The 17,981-nt window shown below is 43.0% G+C and overlaps 2 protein-coding genes across 8 annotated transcripts in view; one reads left to right on the top strand and one right to left on the bottom strand.

Moving 5' to 3' along the window:
* CS (citrate synthase) overlaps positions 1 to 13,614 on the top strand; it is a 27,384-nt gene extending 13,770 nt beyond the window's left edge. Inside the window, exons 4-11 of the mRNA XM_015085081.3 lie at positions 1,164 to 1,229; positions 1,665 to 1,796; positions 2,042 to 2,230; positions 9,947 to 10,146; positions 10,698 to 10,827; positions 10,952 to 11,053; positions 11,265 to 11,474; positions 12,006 to 13,614. Of these exons, the coding sequence (XP_014940567.1) occupies positions 1,164 to 1,229; positions 1,665 to 1,796; positions 2,042 to 2,230; positions 9,947 to 10,146; positions 10,698 to 10,827; positions 10,952 to 11,053; positions 11,265 to 11,474; positions 12,006 to 12,176 (1,200 nt within the window). The 3' untranslated portion in view covers positions 12,177 to 13,614. The remainder of the gene's footprint in view (positions 1 to 1,163; positions 1,230 to 1,664; positions 1,797 to 2,041; positions 2,231 to 9,946; positions 10,147 to 10,697; positions 10,828 to 10,951; positions 11,054 to 11,264; positions 11,475 to 12,005) is intronic.
* Positions 2,361 to 17,981, bottom strand: COQ10A (coenzyme Q10A). 7 transcript variants are annotated; one of them, XM_053226375.1, is made up of 6 exons: positions 17,354 to 17,575; positions 16,884 to 17,030; positions 15,761 to 15,953; positions 15,428 to 15,529; positions 10,383 to 10,502; positions 2,366 to 2,600 (listed from the first exon to the last, which is right to left on the bottom strand). In XM_053226375.1, exons 2-6 carry the CDS (start codon positions 17,021 to 17,023, stop codon positions 2,529 to 2,531), a joined length of 627 nt encoding a protein of 208 aa, XP_053082350.1. In that variant the 5' UTR covers positions 17,024 to 17,030; positions 17,354 to 17,575; the 3' UTR covers positions 2,366 to 2,528. The 7 variants fall into 7 exon arrangements, with proteins under 7 accessions (XP_053082351.1, XP_053082350.1, XP_026927281.1 ...); XM_027071480.2 differs by lacking the exon at positions 17,354 to 17,575 and adding an exon at positions 17,600 to 17,977 and having other exon boundaries at positions 2,367 to 2,600; XM_027071481.2 differs by lacking the exon at positions 17,354 to 17,575 and adding an exon at positions 17,600 to 17,976 and having other exon boundaries at positions 2,367 to 2,597.

The following is a 17,981-nucleotide window of genomic DNA, read 5'->3' as shown; positions in this document are numbered from 1 at the left end:
GTCGGTTGAGCGTCCAACTCCGGCTCAGGTCATGATCTCACGGTTCGTGAGTTTGAGCCCCACATCAGGCTCTGTGCTGACAGCTCAGAGTCTGGAGCCTACTTTGGATTCTGTGTCTTTCTCTCTCTGCCCCTCTCCAGCTCGCACTCTATCTCTCTCTCTCTCAAAAATAAATTTAAAAAAAATCAGACTCTTCTTTTCTATAAACTTAATAGCTTAACCTAATTTACCTATGAGAGGGATGAATGAAGTTTCTGTTCCTTTTCCCAACCCCTCAGCTTTTGGAGCAAGAGCTCTCTGTTAGAGTTAATGCTGTCCATGGGGTGCCTGGGTGGTTCAGTCGGTTGAGTGTCCAGCTTCAGCTCAGGTCATGATCTCACAGCTCATGAGTTTGAGCCCCACATTGGGCTCTGTGCTGACAGCTCAGAGCCTGAAACCTGCTTCATATTCTGTCTCCATCTCTCTCTCTCTGCCCCTCCCCTGCTTGTGCTCCTGAGTGTGCTCTCTCTCTCTCAAATATAAATAAACATTAAAAAAAATTTAAGGAGGGTGGGGGAGAGGGAAAAGTGGGTGATGGGCATTGAAGAGGGCACTTGTTGGGATAAGCACTGGATGTTGTATGTAAGCCAGTTTGACAAATTATATTAAATAAGTAAATAAACAAACAAAAATGTAAAAGTTACAGTTAATGCCATCCTGACCATCCAATTATACGACAGCTCTAGCAGGCTCTCTAGAGCAACTTTAGGATGGCTTCTCCAGCCCTAAGAGTCTGAGCAGCTCAAATGATAATTCCACAGCAGTGTTTAGCCTTTGGTCTCTATCTCCTTTCCCTGTTATAGAACTCATTCTGTTTACTTTGGTTGGTGAGAACGAGGGAGTAAGAGTAGGTAAAAGAAAAATACAAGAAGAAAAGGAAACAAACAGAGGCAGACACATTAAATAAAGATAGCAATTTTTCGACTTAAGAATTTCATTTCTAATGTTAGCAGTCTTCCTTGCAAAGTCCCATTCTATAGTATGCTACCTCCTCAGGAATCTTCTTTCCACAGACCAAGTCTTGCAAATCAGAGAATAAATTTCCTCTTTCAGATTCCACGAAGCACTAACAAACTCTAGCTTGAATTATTCTGATTACTGGTTACATCTGTCTTTTTCTTTAGATGTATGGTGGCATGAGAGGCATGAAGGGATTGGTATATGAAACATCAGTTCTTGATCCTGATGAGGTAAGAGACCCTCATGTCAATCAGTAATAATCACTGAGTTTACTGACTATTGTGCACAGCATGGATTAGACCAGTGAGGGTAAGGAAAACAAAATAAAGCATCTGTCTTCATGTTTTGGAAGATGGAAAATAGATTCATATGGGATAACTGAAGAACAAGTGTACCTATTTAATATATCAACGAGTAAAACTAAAAGTACCAAGCAGAATTAAGTTATGTGGAGATCTAAGCTTTAAAAATTCTATTCTAGGGCTGTCTGGGTAGCTCAGTCAGAAGAGTTTCCAACTCAATCTCACAGTCGTGAGTTCAAGCCCCACATTGGGCATGGAGCCTTTCTAACTTGTTGAAAGATCTGATAAGAGTGGGACTAGTCAATTATGTGACTTCTAGGGTAATAAACTTACGATTTGTACCTCTTACTCTTCTCCCTCCAGGGCATCCGTTTCCGAGGTTACAGTATCCCTGAATGCCAGAAACTGCTGCCCAAGGCTAAAGGGGGTGAAGAACCCCTGCCAGAGGGCTTATTTTGGTTGCTGGTAACTGGACAAATCCCAACAGAAGAACAGGTAAAACAGAAGGATGTTAGCCCTTCTCATTCTTCTCCTTCTTTGCCTTTCTCTAATCTCAGACACTTAATCCTGATCTGACTCTGGGTGGTATATTTTAGGGATGTGTAGTGAGGGGAAGGAATCAGATCAGACTTCTGCTGTATAAGTGGATTGGGTTGTATTCTCTTGGATTTTCTTTACTCAGATGTCACTGTGTTTTTATTTCTCTTCTTTTTCCTCTTCTTTTGTCTCCCTTATCACAGGTGTCTTGGCTTTCAAAAGAGTGGGCAAAGAGGGCAGCTTTACCTTCCCATGTGGTCACCATGCTAGACAACTTTCCCACCAATCTACATCCCATGTCTCAGCTCAGTGCAGCCATTACAGCCCTCAACAGTGAAAGCAACTTTGCCCGAGCATATGCAGAGGGTATCAACCGAACCAAGTACTGGGAGGTAGGAAATTCTGATGCAATGATTGATGTGTGATGGGGATTGAAAGGACTTAAATATGAAGGAAGAAAAAGGAATGTTTAGGAGAATTACTTCTGAGTTACGCCAGAAACTCCTTTAATAAATTTTTATTTAAGCTTGTTTTTTGTTTGTTTGTTTGTTTGTTTTTTCCAGTCCTTGGGATCGCAAAGGTAAATGGAACATGCTTTGTGTCACCAAGGTTGTTGGTTTGGTTAAGGTCATATACATGTAAAAAAAACTATAATTCAGGAGGCACTTGGGTGGTGTCTGACTCTTAATCTCAGTTCAGGTCTTGATCTTGGGGTCGTGAGTTCAAATCCCACGTTGGGCTCTGTGCTGGGCATGAAGCCTGCTTAAAACAAAAACGAAAACTACAATTCAGTAATCTTGCTGTAATGGAGAGATTACACAGGGCTGTTGGAACACTGAAAAGGATGTGACTTAATTGCAGGATCCCTGAGCAAGATTTCAGAGTAGTCTTACCCTAGCCACAAAAAGTCCCTTCTTGTTTTTAACTTCAAATAAGGAGAACCTTGAGAAGTTAGGTGAATGGAAACTAAGGCAGTTCTAGAGTCTAGGAGGACAGTGCCAATCAGCCACTGTTCTGTACTGTCCCACTCAAGATACCTGTCAGGAGCAGAAGGGTCGTTAGTATCCTGGAAGTAGGATCCAGAAACAGATGCGCTTTATTTTCTGAAAATGAAATGTGACCCTAATAGTTTGAACTAGTTGGAGTATAAGAAGACTGTTGTGCCTTGTCCCAACACATAGTACCTAATTCCTTCCATCCTCTTTCCAATACCCCACAGAGTACTCAGAAAAACTGGGTAAAGTACAAGTTATCTGGCTAAGTTTACAGTGGGACATCTCATTTTCTTTTATTTGGAGACAGGTATTATAGGAACAGTTCCTTTTTGCAGAATAGCATGGTCCACTGGTCTGATGCAATTCCCTTGGGGTTTTGGCAAATCCTGCTTCATTTGGTTGGTCAATATTTACTCAATGCCAATTGCGTATAAAGAATTATGTTTGTTATTAGGGGAAAGGGGGAAGGAGAATTTTAAATTAGTCTGGTTAGCATTGAGAAGGAAGGTATAGGAATGATGGAAAATATACACATTCACAAGCACTTAAAACATTTATAAATCCATATATCAGCAAGTTCAGAATGTTGTGTAATCTGAATATATTGCTTTCCATTTTCATGTATGTGTATATATGTATATTTTAATGTTTATTTATTTATTTGGAGAGAGATAGGAAGAGAGAATTCCAAGCAGAATGTCAGCGCAGAGCCCAATGCGGGTCTCAAACTCACGAACCATGAGATCATGATCTGAGCCAAAATCAAGAGTCGGATGCTTAACCAACTGAGCCACCAAGGCACCCCTCCATTTTCTGTTTTAAATGCTTTTCAAGTAATTGTTATTTGTGTGGGTCATCATAACAGAAAAGGTTAAATCAAGACCAGCAGTTCTTCTACTTTAAAACTTATCTTTTAGGGGTGCCTGGGTGGCTCAGTTGGTTAAGCATCTGACTCTTGATTTTGACTCAGGTCATGATCTCGCAGTTTTGTGAGTTTGAGCCCCACGTTGGGCTCTGCACTGCCAGCAGGGAGCCTGCTATCAAAAAAATAGCTTGTCTTTTAGAAATTGACTGCTCAGATGTGCCCGTTACTGTTTACAGTGCTGTTGTCTTGACTGTAATGAGAAGGGGAGAAAATAGCTTCTTCATGCTTTGCAATAGATGCCTATAAGATATTTCTGGTACATCCAAACATACTTCATTGTTTCATACTGTCTGTTATTGAATCATTAAAATGAATCTTGTATTCCTTTGCTTGCTGTTGCCTCCTTTTCAACATGTAGCCATTGATTGACTGTTCTGCCATAATTTCTTTGCGATTGTCATCCGAGGGTGGCTATCTTGAGGTAAACATGTTATATTTCAGGACTCTGCCAATCTTTGGGAGAATATTTATAAGCAATACTGATATATTTGTCACCCTTAGGATGTGTGTCTGGTAAGTTCACACTGCACAAAAATTAGCACCAGTAACGAGTTTAGTAGAGCTTCATGCTCTTTTGCTGTTGGATCTTGTATCTCTCTCAAAAGTCAGACACACTATTTCTATTCAGTTCTCTGTCTTGGTTAATTTAACCATAGTCTACTTAAGTAGAAATGCACAGCATCATTCAACTGGTTATTTCTGTTTAAAAATTTATGTTGAGGGGCACCTAGGTGGCTCAGTCGGTTAAGCATCCGACTTCAGCTCAGGTCATGATCTCGTGGTTCACAAGTTGAGCCCCGCATAGGCTCTGTGCTGATAGCTTGGAGCCTGGAGCCTACCTCAGATTCTGTCTCTCTCTCTCTCTCTCTCTCTCTCTCTGCCGCTACCCTGCTCACACTCTGTCTCTCTCTGTCTCTCTCTCCTTCTCTCAAAAATAAAGATTAAAAAAATTTTTTTTCTTTTTTAAATTTTTTTTTAACATTTTATTTATTTTTGAGACAGGGAGAGACAGAGCATGAACAGGGGAGGGTCAGAGAGAGGGAGACACAGAATCTGAAACAGGCTCCAGGCTCTGAGCCGTCAGCACAGAGCCCGACGCGGGGCTCAAACTCATGGACCACGAGATCATGACCTGGGCCGAAGTCTGCCGCTTAACCGACTGAGCCACCCAGGCGCTCCAAAGATTAAAAAATTTATGTTGTTTTTGTATGATCTGAGTTTTTACTAGAACCATCAGTTCATACTATTTTTTTGTTTTTTAACATATACCTCAAGTGGATGATCTACTGCCTGCAACATTTCTTCCATAACAGAGATAAATAGTATAATCTATTGAATTGAAAAAGTTAGGTCTTTTTCTGAGTGACTTCACTTTATTCGTGACCAGGAAATTACTGTGATGCAACCAGCTATTTAATTTTAGTAGTCTTAAGATGTTGTATTAGGTAAAATTTGCAAAGTAGTTGACCCATCAAATTTTGCTAGTAATGCCACCTTCTGTAAAGCCTATAAATGGTATACATAGGTTTTGAAGCTTTTATGATAAAATCATCTGAACACCTAATAACTCTTGAAAACATACCAAATAGTGTGCTTAAATGCTTTACATTCATTATCTGATTTAATCCTCAGAACAGCCCTATGAGGTAGATATTATTTGTTACTCTCATTTTACTGAATGGAAAAACTGAGGATTAAAGCTATGAAGTAGCTTACCCCACGTCATGCAGTTAATAAGTGATAGAGACCAGATTCAAACTTGAGTTTGCTTCAGTCTAGGGGCTCTTCACCATAAATACTGGCTCTCTTCTTTTTCTGTGTCATCTCAATAATGATTGATTGCTGGGGCACCTGAGTGGCTCAGTTAAGCGTCCGACTCTTGATTTTGGCTCAGGTCCTGACACCTCGTTCATGAGATTGAGTCCTGAATTGGGCTCTGCACTGAGTGCAGAGCCTGCTTAGGATTCTCTCTCTCTCTCTCTCTCTCTCTCTCTCTCTCTCTCTCTCTCTCTCTCTCCCTCCCTCCCTCCCTCCCTCCCTCCCTCCCTCCCTCTCCCTCCCTCCCTCCCTCCCTCTCTCTCTCTCTCCCTCTCTCTGCACACCCCTCCCCCACTCCTATCTCTCTCTCTCCCTCTCTCCCTCTCTCTCTCTCTGTCACTCAAAATAAATAAATAAACTTAAAAAAAAAATAATGATGATGATGATGATTGTTTGCTAACTACCTGACCAGGATTTTACTAGCCATAGAGATGCTGGCTCATGATGATGATGATGGTCATTTTTATAACCTTTATTCCAGATAGTTGTGATGTGGCATATTTTTACATCTTTTTTCCAAGGCTTTATCAATGAAGAATGTGTTGGTACAAATACCTAAATAGCACCTCAATCTTAGCTTATTAAAGGAAAAATAACAGGAGTTCTCTGTAAGTTTTTGTTTTGTTTTGTTTTGATCTCTTCTTGACTGTACAGCATTGACCACTATAAAAAGCAGGGTAAGGATCCCATATTGTCATGCCTGGTCTGTTACAGGTTGCTTTATAAACTCCATTCTCAGTAGTAGAAGAAGACACAGCTTCTTTTTGATGTGGCCATTCATACTTTCCAAATAGTTTTGCAAGTTAGTATACACACCACAGATAATAGTTTATCTAGCCCAGAATCCTGTTCTTGGCATTCTGCTAATCAGTCCAAGTCTCTTAAAACTGCATATGCTTGATGCAGGCTTCTGGAAGCAACTTACTTCCTTGGGGGAATGTAAATCTGCATGGAAGTATGGTTAATCATATGATTATCATGTAAGTAACCTCTTGAGAATTTGCAATTGTTAGCTGAGTGTTTCTTGTTTCAAGTAGCTTTTTAATTTTGGCAGTTTTCTTTTTGTAATACATTTTTTTAATGTTTATTTTTGAGAGAGAGAGAGCGAGCGAGCAGGGGAGGGGCAGCGAGGGGGAGACAGAGAATCCCAAGCAGGCTCCACACTGTCAGCACAGAGTCTGATGCGGGGTTCGAACTCATGAACCATGAGATCATGACCTGAGCCAAAATCAAGAGTCAGATGCTTAACAAACTGAGCTACCAGGTGCCCCTAATTTTGGCAGTATTCTTATTGAATCTGGTAGCATTTACAAAATTCACTGAATGTGTGTGTGTGTGTGTGTGTGTGTGTGTGTGTGCGCGCGCACGTGCATATATTTTAGTTTACTTGATATTTGATACTTGAATAATACATGACACTATAGAGATTAATTCATTTAGGCTAGTTATTATAGATTTTGCTCTTTGAAGAAAACTACTGAAACCTTATGACTTCCTGCAGGAGCATTTAGCTAGTTAACTTGTATATTAGCACCATGTAACAATATCAACCAATAAGTATTTAGTCCATGCTTTCTATGTACCTGGAACTGTGGATGAAAGCAGCTTTTTATTTTAAGTTATTTATTTATTTATTTTTAATTTTTTTTTTTTAACATTTATTCATTTATGAGAGACAGAGCACAAGCAGCGTAGGGGCAGAGAGAGAGAGGGAAACACAGAATTGAAGCAGGCTCCAGGCTCTGAGCTGTCAGCACAAGCCCGATGCGGGGCTCGAACTCACAAGCTGTGAAATCATGACCTGAGCCAAAGTTGGACGTCCAACCAACTGAGCCACCCAGGCGCCCCTTGAAGTTATTTAAAAAAAGAAAACAAAATACCAAAACCCTGTCTTATCTCTAAGGAACTTAAAATTCCCTTTGAGAAGATAAAATTGACACACAAGAAAGGTGCCTGAATGGCTCAGTTGGTAAAGCATCCAGACTTTTGATTTTGGCTCAGGTCATGATCTCATGGTTTGTGACTTGGAGCTCCTCATCTGTGCTGACAGTGCAGAGCCTGCTTGGGGTTCTCTCTCTCTCTCTTTCAATGTCTTTCCCCCATGTGCTCTCTCTTTTTCCTCTCTCTCAAAATAAATAAACATTTTTTTGAAATAATACAGAAGAGTTGAGCAAGCTATTAACATCACAAAAAGAGGCAACCAGATTATGTTTCTGTTTCTTTTTTAAGATTTTATTTTTAAGTAATTTCTGTATCCAACATGGGTCTTGAACTTATAACCCCAAGATCAAGAGTCTTATGCTCTACCCAGTGAGCCAGCCAGGCACCCCCTGTGTTTCTTTTTTTTTTTTTCTTCTTCTGTGTTTCTCTTAATAAATGAACACAACACTATTTCTCAGATAGTCATTTTTTTTTTTTTTAGTTTAAATTTCAGTTAGTTAACATGCAGTGTAATATTAGTTTCAGATTACAATATAGTGATTCAACACTTCTATACGTCACCTGGTGCTCATTTGAGTAGTCTTGCTAAAAAAAAAAAAAATTAAACTGGAATCTACTCAAGCCTTTAGATCCATCAGTTTTATACAAAATACAATCGACAGAGAAACATGTTAAATGACATCACAGGTATATAACCAGCGAAATCTAAACTGGGAAATTCTCCAAAAGAAGTGATCCGATTTTCCACAAATAAATTGCAAAGTGAAAAAGGCGGGGGGTACACTACACCTAGGTGGTACGTCCAACTCTTGATTTCGTCTCAGGTCATGATCCCAGCATTGTGGGATCAAGTCCTGTGGTAGGCTCCGCGCTGATCATGGAGCCTGCTTAAGATTTTCTTTCTTTCCCTCCTCCCCCTGTCCCCCACTTGCTCTCTCTCTAAAAAATAAAATATACAAAAAGATTTTTTTAAAAAAGGAAAGCATGACAGGGAACTTAACATTGATTAAAAGAGACTTCAGGGGCGCCTGGGTGGCTCAGTCGGTTGAGCGTCCGACTTCGGCTCAGGTCACGATCTCCCCGTCCGCGAGTTCGAGCCCCGCGTCGGGCTCTGGGCTCATGGCTCAGAGCCTGGAGCCTGCTTCTGATTCTGTGTTTCCCTCTCTCTCTGCCCCTCCCCCGTTCATTCTGTGTCTCTCCCCGTCTCAAAAATAAATAAACGTTTAAAAAAAAAATTAAAAAAAAAAAAAAAGAGACTTCAGAGACAAACAATCGCAACGTGGGTTTTTCTGTCCTGAATCAAACACATGAGGTGGGGGGGCTTTATTATCAGGGAAATTTGAATACTGAGTAGATATTTAATGATATTGAGGATTTATTAATTTTTTTCCCTTTGGGATAATGGTTTTGTGATTTTGTTTTTATCAACAGCCTTTATCTTTTAGAGATATATGCTTAAACGTTTACATGTTGGAATATATGTCTGGAATTCATTCAAAATAACTTGGGAGGTGAGAGGAGAAAGTAAGGGTGTAGATGAAACAAGAGTGTCCATGAATTAATAATTGTTTAAGCTGCATGATGCTTATTAGCTGAGTGGGTAACTTTGTGCATGTAACTTAACCTGGCCAAGCCCCAATTTCTTGATTTATAAAATGAGGGATATATTACCTTACGGGACTATTGTGAGGGTAAAAAAAAATGCAAATAATATATCACAGTGCCTGTTAGTAAGTGCTTAAAAATGGAAGCCTTTGTTATTAACTAACAATTGAATGCTACTCTTTGACCCTTAGCATATATGGTGAATTTTCTTTGAAAGATGGAACAGAATTAATTTCTAAAACCTAGTATCTTAGCACATTCATTGAGTGCAAAGTCAGTTAGTGGGAAAGATCATGGTTAAACATAAAAGCGTTCAAAATCTGACTTTGGCATTTAACTGAATGCTCTGAGCTTGTTTACTCACCTATAAAATGGAGGTCATTACGTACTTGGTAGAGTGGCAAAAATTAGAAATAACATTTTGTTTTGTTTTGTTTTAGAGCGTGTGTGAGTGGGGGAGAGGGGTAGAGAGAGAGAATCTCAAGCAGGCTCCATACTTAGTGAGAAGCCTGATTTGGGACTTGATCCCATGACCCTGGGACCATGACCTGAGCTGAAATCAAGTCAGATGCTTAACTGATTTTGCCACCCACGCACCCCAGAAATGTTTTAGTATACACAAGATATTATGTATAAATCACTTAGTGCAGAGCCTGGGTCATAAAAGTTATTTAGTTAAATGGTTATTGTTGTTAACCTCCATATATAACCACTGAGCATCAACCAAATAGCCCAATCCATGGACGACAAACAGCATCCTTGCCTAATTCTTCTTTGTTGATAAATCTTTTTCTTTTTTTTTCTCTCCATTTTCCTCTTATCAGTTGATTTATGAAGATTGTATGGATCTTATCGCAAAGCTACCTTGTGTTGCAGCAAAGATCTACCGGAATCTCTATCGGGAGGGCAGCAGTATCGGGGCCATTGACTCTAAGCTGGACTGGTCCCATAATTTCACCAACATGTTAGGCTATACTGATGCTCAGTTCACTGAGCTCATGCGCTTGTACCTCACCATCCACAGGTAAGCTAGACCCAGCAACCATAGCTCCTTGCCTGGATTGGTAGAAAATTTTAAGAAAAGCTCCTGAACAATCTCTTCTGGGAACAGGCAGTAGGCAACAAGGAAATGGAAACATGGTACACAAGACAAGAGAGGAATCTAGTAAAGGAAATCCAGAGGTATAGGGAAATAATCATAACCTTTCTAAGAACAAAGTAATGTTTCTAAGAAGCTGGGGAAAAGTACTAATTGCTCACAGTAGGTGATCTTTCAGCTTTCCAGGAGCTCCCTCTTCTGGCCATTCCTATTAAAGCTGGAGTGAGCGTCCAGGAGCTTGGCACATAGACAGGCATCATCAACCAGTAACCTCTCCAGCCCTGTGGATTAGTGAACAAAGGCTGGTAATGAGATTGGGACATCTCTTACAAGAGCTTATGTATAACTGGCCATAGGCTAGTGTGAGCCCATAACTAGGCTAGCATGTGATAAGAGAACAGCAAGGTCTATGTTTTCATAGTCTGCCCCTTTTTCTCCTCTCTTGGCCTTGATTCTCCTTTCTTACTTCCCCACAGTGACCATGAGGGAGGCAATGTAAGTGCCCATACCAGCCACTTGGTGGGCAGTGCCCTTTCAGACCCCTACCTGTCCTTTGCAGCAGCCATGAACGGGCTAGCAGGGCCCCTACATGGTTTGGCAAATCAGGTAAGACTATTCCTTTTCTTTTCCTGCTTCATGTTTTTCTTATTCTCATGCTTTTCTTCTGATCTTGCCTTTCCCTCCTCGCATATGTGTTGACACTATCTTATTCCCCAAACCTTACCCATAGGAAGTACTTGTTTGGCTGACACAACTACAAAAAGAAGTTGGCAAAGATGTGTCAGATGAGAAGTTACGAGACTACATATGGAACACACTCAACTCAGGACGGGTAAGCAGAGATGCTTAGCAACTAGGAAAGAAGCCAAGACCCAAGTTGTGCAATTTAGAAGAATTAAAGAGAATAGAATGAGAGAGGTCCCTGTGTTAGAGAAGGAAATTCTCTCCCTGCCCCATCCTCTATTTGTCTAGCCTGAAGAATTTAGAAAAGAAGAATTTCTACTTGAGAATACAGCTGGCTTTTTTACCCTCCCTCTTTACAGGTTGTCCCAGGCTATGGCCATGCAGTACTAAGGAAGACTGATCCACGATATACCTGTCAGCGAGAGTTTGCTCTTAAACACCTGCCTCATGACTCCATGTTTAAGCTTGTTGCTCAGCTGTACAAGATTGTGCCCAATGTCCTGTTAGAGCAGGGCAAGGCCAAAAATCCTTGGCCCAATGTAGATGCTCACAGTGGGGTGCTGCTCCAGGTGAGTCTTCCCTTCCCTGCTCTCCCTTTAATTTGTGCCAAACCCTAATGTTCTCTGCCATGCAAAAAATCAACTTCCTAGTCAGAGCAACTCATACCTCCTTCTTTACCCTTTTGATAAAGTTGCCTGTGGCAGAGGGCAGATATAGGCAGAAGGAAAGGGGTGCTGTCTTTTCAAAATCCCAATTACTGTACTTTTCCTGGTGCATTTCTTTATTTTCTTAAAGTTTTTCTTAATGTTTGTTTATTTTTGAAAAAGAGAGCAAGCGAGCCAGGGAGGGGCAGAGAGAGAGGGAGACAGGATCCGAAGCGGGCTCTGCAGAGAAGCTGATGTGGGACTCGAACTTACAACTGTGAGATTGTGACCTGAGCTGAAACCAAGAGTTGGATGCTTAACTGACTGAGCCACCTGGACACCCCTCCTAGTGTCATTTCTATTTGAGGCTGACTCAGTTAAGGTCTCTGCCCCTGGACTTATGCATGCTATTACCTCAGCGCCTTTAACAAAACTTTTTTCTCTTTTATCTTACAGTACTACGGCATGACAGAGATGAATTACTACACAGTCCTGTTTGGGGTGTCACGGGCACTGGGGGTACTGGCACAGCTCATTTGGAGCCGAGCCCTAGGCTTCCCACTAGAGAGGCCCAAGTCAATGAGCACGGATGGTCTGATGAAGTTTGTGGACTCTAAGTCAGGGTAAAACTGGAGACTGGGGGGAAACTAACTACCAGAAAGTGAGGGAGCTTTAAAAAAAAAGTATAATTTTGTTTTGTTTCAGGGGGCTTTTTAAGATTTAAGATTAAATTGTATCTGAGGCACTGATAATAAGTTTGAAGTTAAAATAGAAATTAAGACTTTAAAAGATAAAAAGTAACCCCTTTTTCCCTAATCAGTTCCTTTTTCCTGCCTGGTGAGTTGCCCATCAACTGTAGGGTGACCAGGACTAATGCATGTGGTATGGGTTAGGTTTGGGCCCCCCCTCCCACCACCACCACCACCTCTAGAGTGAGAATCTGACTCTTCTTTACCTGGGTCAAAGCTGGTTGCAGAGAATCTGCAGTGACTTTAGAGCTTTTGGTTCTACTCAGCCCAGCCCTCCATAGGCCAGCAAATCGGGACTCTGCCCCTTCTGTTCCCATAGGAATCATGTTGGATTATCAGTTCTGTGAAGCCTCATTGCTCTCTCCCATGCACACAGACACTTCCTAGCAAGACCTGTTGGGTTAGGCAGACCTCTTTGGCATTTTTTTTATGCTACCAGGTGACCATAAAGGCCATGGCATTTGTTGTGACTGGCACCCAATGTTTGATTTTTCTCTTTTAAAATTATCCTATGAAAATTAAGATCTGGGAGTGTTCTATTACTCACTGCTTTAATATTCCCCTCCTTCCAGATTTTCTATACCTGCTGTACCTCAAGCTGAGGGTGCTGTGGACTTCCCCCACCCTTCCCCCCTGCCCTTTACTAGAGGTCTTTACTAGGCCTCTTCCAGCAGGTTGTATATGCCACTGTCTAAGCTGTGGTCATTCCCAGTCATTTGGCTTTATCAGTGCTTAACATGTACTAAACTTTTTAGTCCTGTGGAACACAAGCCACTACCCTTTGATCTTTTTCTTCTACTTTATTTTAATATGCTATGGGCCATTGAATAAGGACTTGGGAATGACCAGCATGCTATCTTCATAGTCTGGTTCCAGGGATATGGGTACTTCTTAGCAGGGAAATTATTTAAGATTGGACGTGGTTTCCTTTGAATATCAGGTCTTGGGGCTGAGAACAAAAGTAATAGGCCTCCCTCTTCCCCTGCTACAAGAAAATATCCCTTTATTTATCAAGATCCTTATCTGGCCCCTTCCTCAAGAGCTCACAGTACAGTATTTTTTAGAAGCCCCATTTGCACAGGTTTCAGTGACTCAGAATGCTCTACTGCCTTTTCTTTAAGAAAGGATTGAAATACACTCCTACAGTGCCCCCTTCCTTCCTCGCAACTCCTGCCTGTGTTTGTGTGGAACCCTAATCCCCAGAACCACGCTGAGATGGACACATTGTCTGTAAACCCCTGGGTAACTGTCAAGTCATGATCCAGACTTCAGGTTGTTCTGTATAAAATGCAAAATAAATGTTTTTATTAACAATGCTTGAGCCTGCTATTAAATAAGATCTGGAAGAATCTCTGTTATAAAGTAAGGAATCTGGCTAGCAAGATCCTGGACTAAGTGTGTTCTAAGTTGTCCTGTGCATCCCTTTATCTTTAGGTGGTTTTGACATTTATTTACCCTAATAAGACAGGATACCTGAAATTTCCAAAGGAGATTTCTGTCTTTCCTCAAGATTAGAAGTCCTTCTTAATTTTGTTGTAAAAGAAAACACTCAAGGACCGTAGCTGAGACCTCAAAACTGCTTATGCGACTAATCCAAGGAAACTAGTCCAGCCCATTGGGCGAAAGGAACATACCATACCAAGGGCAAATAGAGGAGGACTGCTGGCTCTGGACCTGAGCCTCTAGAGGGCTCTGGTATTGTGTGGAATGCCTATTCTTTGCAGGGACCTTAAGGAGGTCTCAAAATAAGCGGTCCTGAGGACATCAGCTGTATGGTAGATCTGAGACCAGATTATTCTGTTCTGAGACTCCTGCAACTGACCTTCTGAAAAAGTCTATAAATAGGCAAGGGAGTGGGTACTAGGTCCTGGCTTGTAGAATGTGCTACTATAGTTAGCAGGGACACTATGTCCAAGAGGCCTTCTTGCACCTTTACTCCCCTGAGGAAGGAAGCCATGACTTTCTCCTACTATGCTATATCCACACTGTTCCCCCAAGAAACGATATAAAAAAGCCAAATTCACACTGTCACAATTAATTTATTGAAATTTTATAAAAACTCAGGCCAAGTAGAAGAATAAGGTACAACCCAAGAGTACAGTTCTCTTCAGTGCTTTTTTTCTCCTTGCCCCTGTGGCACTGATGTTAAGACAGCCTCGTGCTCTCCACTAACCAGGCAGCATGGAAATATTTTTAAAAGTGAGATCATATGGATTTCAATCTGGGGCCAGATCTCAGGCATTTCCTGAAGCATCTTAGGTGGGCAACAATTATTGACCACCCAGTACCTCTGTCAGAGGAAAAAGCTTGGTTTATACAATCCTTAGAAAAGTTGCTATCTTACTCTGGTCAGACACTAAGGTATGTTGACAGGGTCCAAAAAGAACCACACGGTCCTGAATATAATTCACTATGAGAAGACTGCAGACATCAGGCATATGGGGCTCTCAAGATGAGCCTGACCATCCCCTAGGCATGTCTTCTTTCTGTACCCCCCTACCTTTGTGCCCCAGCATTTGTAGCCAGCTTAGAGCCCAATTTCTGGGGAATTGAGAAGGAAAACATTATAAACACAGACTCTTCTCTTAGATTGGATCAGGAGCCAAATGAAATAAATAAGAGAATTTGATTGGGAGGGAGAGTAGAGGAGAGGCCAGGAACAATCCTTTGCCTCAAGTCTGGTGCACCTCATGGAACATCAGTTCACGGGGGATGGCTGTTTCTGGACCAAACTTGGTGGCTGCCCGACGCTCGAAGGCAGCAACATTCTGTTTGACAACCTCATCAAAAAACATGGTGGCCAGCTGGGAGTGCAGCAGAGAACGAAATTCAAAGGAAATCTGGGAATGGGTAAGAGACAGTCAGAAACTATTCAAGACCATGTTGGATAGTCCCTGGCCAAATGCAAGGATACTATTCAGTGCCTTTTCTTCCCCTCCCCCTCTAGTTCTTAGATCCCTTCAAAAGCCCTTACTTAACGACTGAGCACAGAGTATGTTTGATGTAAGCTCAGACCTATGGAAAAGTGTCACTGACTTAGGAAATGCTAAGTGCTAGCTATACTTAATAACTGTCATTGTACCTCCACTCTGCTCCCACAACCCTATGCTACACAGCCTCCTGACTCACCGAAAAGTCCACAGTGCAAGTTCGTGGGTAGGCAGGAATACCCGGACTGAATCGCCAAATGGTCTCTAAGTGGTTGAAGAGCTTGCCATCAGTGCAAACAGCCTAAAAGGACAGTCGGGTAGTTAAACAATATTAAAATGGAATAAAACCTATACTAGGTATAGGACCCTATAAGAAAGAAATGAAAGATATTTTCCTTCGAATGTTTTATTAGGGAAGTATTTGACACATGGAGATAAAATCATTACAAAGAGGGCCAAAATAGCCCTTAAATGTAAAAATGCTAGAGAACACAAAAATTTTGCTGATTAATCCCTCTTCCCAGCGCCTCACCTTGACCATGTGAGGTTTGACCATGGAAACAGCAGACGTGTAACGTTCCACAATAGGGGGAAACCCAACCTCTAACTGGGCCTTCAGGTGACCTTTGCGGCTAGATACCACCAAAGACTTCTTACACCAGGGCACAAACTCACGATACTCCTGGACATTGGACACCACTTCGTACATCTCCTGCATTGAGTACCTAGGAGAAGGAATCACAGAGAGAGGCCAAGGAACTGCCAGCTGGGTCAAGTTCCTCCCTGCCCTGGGTACCTTCCCCCCCAGTACCTTTGCCCACTAACTATTCATCATCAGGAACTAGAGATCCCAAAACCTGGATTTATGACTTCCCAAAAGCAAACAAATTTCCATGATGTTAACGTTACCTTATATTTTGTAGTTCACAGAACGCTATTGCATTTACTATCTATTTTGATCTTAAGAGGGACTATCTAGAGGCACCAGGGTGGTGCAGTAAGCTAAGCGTCCGACTCTTGATCTTGGTTCAGGTCATGATCTCACAGTTTGTGGGTTCGAGCCCCACATCAAACTCTGCACTGATGACGCAGAGCCTGCTTGGGATTCTGTCTCTCCCCTCTACCCCTCCCTAGCTTGTTCTGTTCTCAAAATAAATCTTAAAAAAAAAAAAAGACTAGGGGGAACACTGGCTGTCCATTTTACTGGTGATCCCACAAGAACTCAGATCCTAGTTCTATAACTTTCTAACAAAGTAGCCCTAGGTACAGATCGAGCCCAGGGAAGAGAATCCTGCTTGGGATTCTCTCTGCCCCTCCTCCATTCGCGCGCTCGCTCGCTTTCTCTCAAAATAAAAAAAACTTTTTAAGTTAAAAAAATAATAAAAGGTCAGCAGAGAAATAATACCCTGTTGTCTTATATTGCCCAGTTCTAGTCACATTTCACTTAATGGACATGCCCAGCAACCAAGAAGGGGGAAATGAAAGTTGGAAGGCTGGGAGGGAAGGATAAATGATTAGTAATAATAGCTGGAGAGAGGGATGGCCAGGGATGAATCTTGTCCACTACTGCTAGCCTTACATTCTAGCCTAGGTTTGATCATTTGTTTGGAGGGGAAGGCAATGTGGAGGGATGCTGGACAGGGGAGGATGCTCACCCCATGATCCTACGCTCCGAGTAAGCTTTTCGCTTGTTAGTGAAGGGGGCAGCAAAGCCCATGAAGGAACGCCTGGGAGGTAAGCCAGCCTCAGCCACCAAGACCTGGGCAGCCCGGGGCAAGAAGAGGCTGCAGGACATCAGAAATCTAAGGATAAAAGGAAAGGGGAGACAACGTCATGATTCTTTGTGTTCCTCAACCATTCCCAGGTGAAGGGGAAGTGCGGTGCATCCCAGAGGAAGGTCGTCCAGACAAGTTTTTCCCCCAGCACCTGCTGCAGCCCGCCAGGCACCCTGGCCAGGCAGTCACGAGTGCGAAAGGTCGAGGGCGGTTGAGGACAGTGCCGAGAGAGGAGATGGGAAAAAGTGGGGTGCGTGCGAAGCGCAGTTGCCTTTAAGCGTGGGCTATGCTACTGCTAAAAGCTACGACTCTCACAAAGTATCGTAGTATCATAGTCTCCGGGGCCTCACCAAGCCCGGTGTTGCCAGGGCGCGAGCGAGAGGCAAGTAGTGATTGGGAACCCGCCCCGGGGACTCCCCTTTGCGAATAACTTGCAAAAACCTTCCCCAAAGTTCTACATTAGACTCCTAGGTGGACCGCTGCCGCGCCACCCGATGCCAGGCCTGCATCCCAGAAGCTCAACCCTCCAAAGTGCCAATTCGGGGCCCTACAAGACCCTCTTTACACCCGCGCAGACGCCCTCACTTCCCTCTCACCTCATTGGTCGCGGCCGTCGCGGAGGGCCGGGGGGCGGAGCCGGGAGCGCGCCTGGGAGGAGCGCGAAGCCGCAGCAGCGCGGGGCCGCCGCGCGCATCCCGGCTGGGAGCCGCCGCGCGCCCGCCGAGGCCATGCGCGCGACCCTCCCTTATTCTCTCAGCTCTGACAACCGCTGCGCCTTCCTCGCTCGGGAGGAAAAGCGGCAGGAAGGGGCCGCCGGGCGGGTTCAGGGTCCCCGAGCGCAGGAGCTGCCCGGGGCTGCGGCTCCTCTCGCCCCTGCTCCCGCCCGGGCGGCCGGGTAGGCTAGAACTGAAGCCGCGACCGCTTCTCCCGCAGCTCCCAGTACCCTCACGTCACGCCGTTGCCATGACTCGGAACCGG

Source organism: Acinonyx jubatus, chromosome B4 (genome assembly GCF_027475565.1).
Source record: "Acinonyx jubatus isolate Ajub_Pintada_27869175 chromosome B4, VMU_Ajub_asm_v1.0, whole genome shotgun sequence".
Classification (NCBI taxonomy): domain Eukaryota; kingdom Metazoa; phylum Chordata; class Mammalia; order Carnivora; family Felidae; genus Acinonyx; species Acinonyx jubatus.
The sequence above is the reverse complement of the archived record's forward strand: the minus strand, read 5'-3'. Positions and strand labels throughout refer to the sequence as shown.